The sequence below is a fragment of the Neovison vison genome, chromosome 2, assembly GCF_020171115.1.
Source record: "Neovison vison isolate M4711 chromosome 2, ASM_NN_V1, whole genome shotgun sequence".
Lineage (NCBI taxonomy): Eukaryota > Metazoa > Chordata > Mammalia > Carnivora > Mustelidae > Neogale > Neogale vison.
In genome coordinates, this window is record NC_058092.1 from 96,084,496 (window position 1) to 96,092,374 (window position 7,879).

General features: G+C 50.3%; 1 protein-coding gene across 1 annotated transcript; it reads right to left on the reverse strand.

The window, feature by feature from the left end:
* Positions 1-1,462: 1,462 nt before the first annotated feature.
* Positions 1,463-4,718, reverse strand: ADORA3 (adenosine A3 receptor). The gene is made up of 2 exons (XM_044236482.1): positions 4,095-4,718; positions 1,463-2,578 (listed from the first exon to the last, which is right to left on the reverse strand). Exons 1-2 carry the CDS (start codon positions 4,442-4,444, stop codon positions 1,972-1,974), a joined length of 957 nt encoding a protein of 318 aa, XP_044092417.1. The 5' UTR covers positions 4,445-4,718; the 3' UTR covers positions 1,463-1,971.
* Between the last annotated feature and the right edge of the window lie 3,161 nt (positions 4,719-7,879).

Genomic DNA, 7,879 nt, shown 5'->3' on the forward strand with positions numbered 1-7,879 from the left:
AGCACTTCCCTCAAGGATCCAACTGGGCAAAGATGCCTTCTGGGCTGAAGCACACACCAGGGTCACCAGAAGCCTCATAGTAAACCCAGGGCATCATCCGAAAGGGGCATTTTAACTAAGCACAACCATGAATTCAGGGTTTGGGGGAGAAGCCTTAACTCAAACAACAGGATGCCATTAAGGAAAAAAATTGTGGTTTGTGGTCCACGCTTGGATTTTTAGAGAACAAAGATCCCCAAATGTTGAAGGGGAGACTGACGAGATGAAGGTGGCCTCCCATACCTCCAGGGACAATGGAGACCGGTCCTGGTCGTTCACCTTTAAGATACGATTGTGAGCAGTGCAGGGAAGTGGGCAGGTCGGCAAGCAACTCAGCTTGGCATTAGTAGGAAAGTAGACGTAAGTCTTCAAACTTCCCAGATAGTGTTCATTCTTCCTGGGGTGACGGGGCGGGGGGTGGGGGGAGAAGTGAGGAACTTCACTGAAATGAAATGTAATGTTAACTAGATAAATATGATTATCGGGCTCTGGCCTAAGACTGCCGTCAGGATAAACTTTCAGAAGTGGCTAAGAATTACTTTAAAAAAAAAATCTGAAGTACATTTACCCTCTTTGAAGTGGTTTAATTGAAATCCCCATCTTGTTGCTCTCATTAGGCTCAAACATTCATTGTTCAGGGAGAGTCCACAGTTGCAAATTTGGATGTAAATTATGTAAACTATGAAGTGCTTCTGCTGTCCCCTTGAATCTTTGGAGCCACATTCGGTGCTGAAAGTGTGTGACTGGGACTCTGTCCCTGCCTGGTGTCTGGATTAATGAGACATCCGTGATAGTACCTAGGGCAACCCCCCACCCCAAGATCCAGGAGTCCTTGAGCACATAAATCATTGTTGGATCCATGCATCTGGTAATTGTCCATTAGGTGAACTCAAGAGTTTGGCCTTTGGAGAAGTGACAAGTCCTTCTTCGTGCCTGAGAATAGGTGGTGAGGAGTTTGGGTTCTCCCAAAAGGTAGGGCTGAATTTAAACCTCAGCGTTACACTTTACTTTTTAACCGTGTGACTATAGACAAGTTACTTAACCTCTTTGTGCCTCCATTTTCCGTCTGCAAAATGGACAGGACAATAATGGTGGCACCAACCTCAGAGATGGTCAGGATCAGAAGAGCTCATGTCTGGAAAGTGCTTAGCACATAGACAGCAGTCTACAAATAGTAGTTATCTTTTCTGCCTCTTTTGATCCTTCTCTTAACAATAGACAAACGACTCATGAAGTTGGCAAATGCTCCTATGAGCCCAGGAAGAAGGAGCAGGGTGTTCTAGGGCAAGAGGTGAGAGGCCCAGGGTTCAAACAGGTGAACATGGCGTGGTTCCCAATGGCAAGCAGCTTGAGTGCCAAGAGCAGCCAGCTGGGTCTGCGAAACCCAAATGACCTTGACCCTCAGCATAGAGTTACACGACAGTTAGTGGTCATCTTTTATTCACTCAAACACAGTTACAGGTGAACTCAGCAGTTTCAGTGCCCCTTTGTGACATTCTGTCCCTGCCATCTCCCCGGCCTCTGCTGTTGTGGTTTCTCTGCCTGGTGCCACGAAGAGTGGAACTGAGTCACCACCACACCCATGTCCAGTGGGACCGGGAGCTTTCATCACTAAGTCAACACGGCATCCTTCAGATTCCATGACTTCTCCTGTTTGGGGAGGAGGAACCACAGGTAGTAGTAACCATAGAACATTCTCCTCAAGTCAGGCATCCAGAACACTGAATTAGAGAAGAAAGACAGGAAAAACAATTGGATTATAGGAAGGGATGTTAGGGGAGGTACAACTGGAGGCAGTCAGTCAAACGCTTCCCACCTCAGTAGAAGGAATTAAGGACATGAAAGGCCGTGGCTCAGGTGGATAGGTCCTCAAGTGTTTACTGATGCTGAATCCGAAGATCAATGGAGAGAAGAGTCATCTTTGCCAGATAACTACTCAGAAGTCTGATCAGTGCTTGGGTCCAAGGAATCTGAGGACTGGCAGATCATACAGGTTTTGAGGATCAAAAGATAGGTCTCCTTGAACTTCTTTATTTTATAAGCATAGACAATAGGGTTCATCATGGAGTTAGCATGGGAGAGCAGAATGCCCAAGTACAGAAAGATTTGCGGCACCTCACCATGAAAGTAGGTGATACAGTTGATAATGGACAAAGGCAGCCAGGACAAAGCAAATAGGAAGAGAACCAGAAACAAAGACTTGGCCGTCTTGAACTCCCGTCCATAAAATGCACCTGTCTCTTTGGAGCTGGAAAAGTTCTGATTGAGTTTATTCCGGATGACATAGAATATGTCAAGGTAGATGGCACACATGACAATCAGGGGGATTAAAATCCAAGTGAAGAAGCTGAAGTAGACCATGTAGTCCATCCTCATGACAGAACGGAACTGGCAGGAAAGGAAGGTGACATTTCGGTCATACTCGGAGGTCAGTTTCATGTTCCAGCCAAACATGGGCGTCAGTCCCACCAGGAAAGACAGCAGCCAACAAAGGCCCAGGGCCAACCATATTCTTCTTTGGGTGGTAACCCTCCTGTATCTGTTTGAATGGAAGAGAATGGGTGAGTTCTCAGTAGGAACTGCTTACAAAGGGAGCGGGGCGATGAGGGTGGAGAAAGCTGGTGTTCCAGCAAACTTCCCTGGGGGACTTTTTAAAGGAAATATGATGTCAAGTGGCTTAGACATATGTTGCCATACTCACGGCACCCTTCCAGCCTGAGAATCCTTCAGTTCGTGGAAGGTAAGCGTTTCCCAAGTCTCTTGGGATCACCTACCCAAGGTGCTGTCAGAGCACGTTGCCAGCCATGCGCCGTCTTGTTTCTGTTGGGCTGCTGGGCGGCAGGCCATGAGCTCAACTCTTGCCTTTCCCGTGCTGTCCTCCACCTGTGCCTGCCCCTGCTTCTCTATTGGCTCCGGCACCCCACTTATTGCTCGATATATGGGGGTCTGTGGAGGTGTGGCGTTGAGGCTGAAGTGTTCCCAGGACCTCAAATGACTCCTCCAAAGAGAGGTACCGTTCCTCCTCCCGCCAACCTTCCCGGCAACATCCCTCACAGACTACAAGAAGGAAGCTGATTTTGTTACGTACTGACAGGGTACTCAGACTTTATCTCACTCACATTTCACAACAAACCAAAGCTAGTTTTACGACAATCCCCATGTCCTTGCTGGCGACTGGCTGAGGATAACAGTAGTGACAGCTACCCTAGAGTGAGCACAGACTGGGCACAGTCATTTTTCTAAAAGTCTTATACGTATGAACTGTGGGATTTTATGAGGAAGGGGCAATTATTGTCCCTACTTTATAGGTGAAAAAAAGAAACAGGCAGGTGACCCTGACACGCTTGAAGCGGCAGAGGTAAAATGGAAATGAGGTGAAGTCTGAGTTTAGAGTATCTTAATGGCTGTGGAAAGACGAGGAACCAAATCTACAAAAGTCACTTGCCCCAGCTCAGACCTCAAGATCTGGGCTTTGAGCCCGGGCTTTTTAGTATCAAAAGCTTGTCCGTAGCTTCCTCTCCACATCTCTTCCCCAAGACGAGAGAGGCGGCTTATAAGCCGGCTGCCGGTCAGGACACCTGGGGACTGAGATGTCTCCATTTGGCGGTCTGTTCCGTTCACATCATCCTAGGAACGGTTGCTACTACTTTCGGCAATGGAGAACTTTTCTTGGTCCCCTCCTCAACTTGGAAGAGGAAGCAAAGTTAAAATAACTTTAAAATAACCTACATTTGCAAAGAGCAGAACCATCTTTAAATCTCCTGTTCTTCTCTGTTTGCTCCTTATTTTAGCTAGTAAGTTTCTTTCATTTCTAAAACTCAAGAATTTTTTTTTTTACTAATTAAAGATGCATCAAGCTAGAGATGCTAAGAAAAAAAAAATAAAGATGCATCATGCTTTCCTCATCTTTAGTTGTTCTCCAGTCCCAGCTCACACACCAAATGGTGCAAAGAAGCTTAGTGCCCTCTTTCAAGCTCAGAGGCCAGACTGGATTTGCTTTCACTGAAGCAGCCCCATGTCCCAGCCCCTCACCGCCCCACGCTGCTCCCTCCTACCTGACTGTGAGCTTGACCCGCAGGTATCGATCCACAGCAATAGCTAGCAGGGACATGATGGAAGCGTGCGTGAAGATCAGCAGCAGGCAGGTCATGAAAAGGCAGTTATAAAAGTGGATGGTGATGCCCAGGCTGATGACAATGGCCAAAGGCATGACCAGCACCCCAACGGCAATGTCAGCCAGGGCCAGGGAGACAATGAAATAGAAGGTGGTAGTCTGCAGGCTGGGGTTCAGCTTGACCACCCAGATGACCAGCATGTTGCCCACGATGGCACAGAGCCCGATGAGAATCTCCACGGTTATGTAGGTGACGTTGGCCATCAACAGGACAGTGCTGTTGACAGCCATCTTGCCCTCCCCAAGGCGACTCCCAAGCAACAGGCGTGTGGACGGGATCCGTGTGGCCTGGTGAGCCTAGCTCTCGCCGGGCATCTTGCTAGAGGTCCAGGGGCAGCTGCGACAGTCTGAACATCACGACTCACTCATTCCTTCTCTTCTCTGGTGGAACGCTCCCTGGGAGACCCCTGCTTTTCTTAGAGAGAGCCCATCCAGAGGCAATCACTTTCTGCCCCTTTGTGGGCCACACATCCCTGGGCTATTGGAAGCGTGGAGGACAGTTCGATGTGAGTTGAATCTGAAAGTGCCGCTTCTCTTAGTTCCCCAGACAGACACGCTCGAGGCCTCTGCCTCCTGCCCCCAGAGGGCCACTAGAGCTCCATCAAGATAAGCAACACTCTTCAGGGCTGTTTCAGGAAGTGAGATGGGCCAAGAGGAAGCACAGACCAGGAACGCTCAGCAAGAAGATGGAAAGAGCAGACCAGGGGGTGTGAGCGGCGTGGAGAAGGCTCAGAATTCATTCACTCGGGGACCAGATGGGAGTGTAGCTCTGCAGGGCAGGGCAGTAGAAGCACAAGCTCGAAAATTCTGGCTTTCTGCTAGTATAGCAGAAAGATCCTGTGAAAGGAGGCAAACAGAAGCCACAGCAAGAAATAGATTTTGGTGGCAGTCTTAGCCAGAATTTATGGTTTCTTTGCGCATGCTACAGATTGAATGATTGTGTCCCACCCCCTCACACACACACTCCAAATTTACAGGTTGAGATCTGAGCTTCAAAGTGACGGTATTAGGAGATGGGGTCTTTGGAAGATGCCTGGGTCATGAGGATGGAGCCCTCATGCATGAGATTAGTGTCTCAGAAGAGACACCCCACAGAGCTCCTTTACCCCTTCAGCCATTCATGAACCAAGGAGCTGGCTCTCGCCAGACACCAGATCTACCAGTACCTTGATCGTGGGCTTTCCAGCCTCCAGAACTGAAAATTTCTATGGCTTGTAAGCCACCCAGTCTTTGGTATTCAGTTACAGTAGCCTGGACAGAATAAAACAGTGCAAAGCAGCAAGCCCTGGGAACTGGGCAGCATGGATTGACTCTTGGTCAGGCGCAGCTGGGACCCAGCTTTTGCATCAAAGATCCTTTGACAAAGGAACAAGCTAAGATCCCCTGCTTAGAAGGGCAGAAAATTCAGCACCTCCCGGAAGCATATCTGCTGACTCTATGTTTCCCTTGGGGGGGGCCCACACCCACCAACATCTCACATGCCCTCACCCCAGCAACCATCCGGTGACAAACCTTTTTGAGGAACTACAGGACAAAAGGATGACCGGTCAGGCAGAAAGGAGGGAAAGGGCCACAGGCTCACATTCTCACATGGCATACCCTCCCACCCTGATCCACAACCCCCCCCCAACTACCACCACACCACCTGCTGGAAAAGAGGAAGAAAACTGCTTTCCTGGAAGTCGCTCACCTGGGCTGCAACTTCTGGAAACCAGACACTTACAAGCAATTGGGACTTAAGGTCCACAAAGTTCATGGGTGTCTCAGTCCTGCCCAAAAGGGTGATTTAGAGGAAGGGGTAGGTGGACCTGAGCCAGCACTGTGGATTGAAGGGTTTATAATATTTGCCTTAAATACCAATCTATGTAGCACCCAAATGAAAATTCAACGCTATCGGCAGTGCCATTCACATCCTCTCCGGGGCCTTGGGGAGATGCCTCGGGCTGCGGCTTCCACGTCATCCTCTGCTTCCCCACCTCATCCCCGTTGGGGATGAATCCTTGTTCATCCCTGAATCCCTGGTTCATGCCTTCTAGACTCGCCGCTTCTCTCTGGGCGAACCTCCCCCTACCCCCAGCTCCAGACGTGAAAGTGCAGCAAACGCATCTCTGTCACTCTGGCATTCTCCAGTGCTCACTATGCCCACATCCCGGCGCCCTGGGAGCTTGGGAAGTTTTGCCAGCCCTCAGCGTGACTTCTCATCAAAGTTTCTACCGCAACTGCTTTCTTTATCTCTCCTTCGGAGAAGGAAGTCACAGAGAACCATTTCTAGGAGGCTGCGTGCTACGGAAAGAAGTCGCCCGAAAGCAATCGCTGAATCTTGATAACGCGCTTAAAAAAAAAAAAAAGCGCACCCTCCCTTTCAGCCCCTTGCCACAGGGTAGTCCCAAACATCCCTATGTGAGAGAGAGACTGTCTGCTGTAGGGACGACTCGAGTCGTGTTGCCCGGTAGGGGTGAAAGGACAGGGAAGGAGTAAATTCCTGGGGGGCTTGGCCGCTCCAGGTCAGCCTCATAGCTTTGCTCCACGTTTGAGAGCTGGTCAGAGGACGGACAGTTCCTGCACTTAGAGAGAGAGAGATGGGGGCCTCTGTGGGGTTATGGGCCAGAAACTGGGCGCAGGATAAGACAACAGAGGCCAGGAAAGAGACTGAGCCACGGATCCAGCCACAGGAAGGGGACCAAGGCATTGGGGAAGGATTGGACAGCTGGAGCTGGAAACCTGACTGGTGTGCTTGCAGATTCTTACCCCTTTCGCCCTCCTTTAGGAGGTAGGTGAGCTCTTTCGGAAACAGCCCATCTCAGCTGGGTTAGAGACACCAAGCAGAGGGCTTTGTGACCCAGCACCAGTGACAAGAACAGTGTGATTGGTGCAGGATAGCCTGTGAGAGAATAATCCAGGGGGAAAAGGAGAGGCAGGGGACATGCTTAGGGCATCTGACCTAGCCACCTCTTCCCACCTGGGAATTCTCTGGAAATTTCCTCTCCATGAGCACGGCAGGCCTGAGCCCATCCCTGCTCAGGGAGGTGACTGGAGGGATAAGGAGACAGGTTTCCACGGTTACTTAGCATTTTGGCCTAAGACTGGGCCCCGAGGCAACATTTCCTTCCAGATGGAGAACCAGAAGGCAGCCTGGAAAAGAAGACAGAGAGGCCAGGGCAGATGGCCATCTTACTTACCCCCACCCCCACCCCCAACCACACACAGACATGCCACAGCTGCTCTTGGGTAACTTCCCTTATCTTTCAGGGAGAGACCACCTCAGCCCCCAGAGCCCCACCCAGATGCAAGTCCCCTCAGCCTCCGTGTAACCCTCAGATCAAGTCCGACCTCCCTGGAATGGCAGAGTCTCATATCCCACCCTTCGCGAGGGGGGGGTGGTCCCCCAGCTTCTGCTGCTCCTGGTGCCTGGAGCCCCCTCCCCCCAAAACCGCAAGCACCACTGAGCTTTCACTTCCTTTCCCCTGTGCACCCAGCTCAGAAAGCCCTTCTCCTCACGTCCATCTAGAACACAAGCACTTTTCCTTCAAGATTATTCTCAGATGGGACCCCAAAGAAAACTTCCCAGACGTCCCCTCCCTGTGTTGTGTTTATAAGCCCCCCTCCCCTGTGATCTTGCAAGCTCCTGAAGCGTAGTGACCTCCACTTTTCATTTCTAGGCCCACC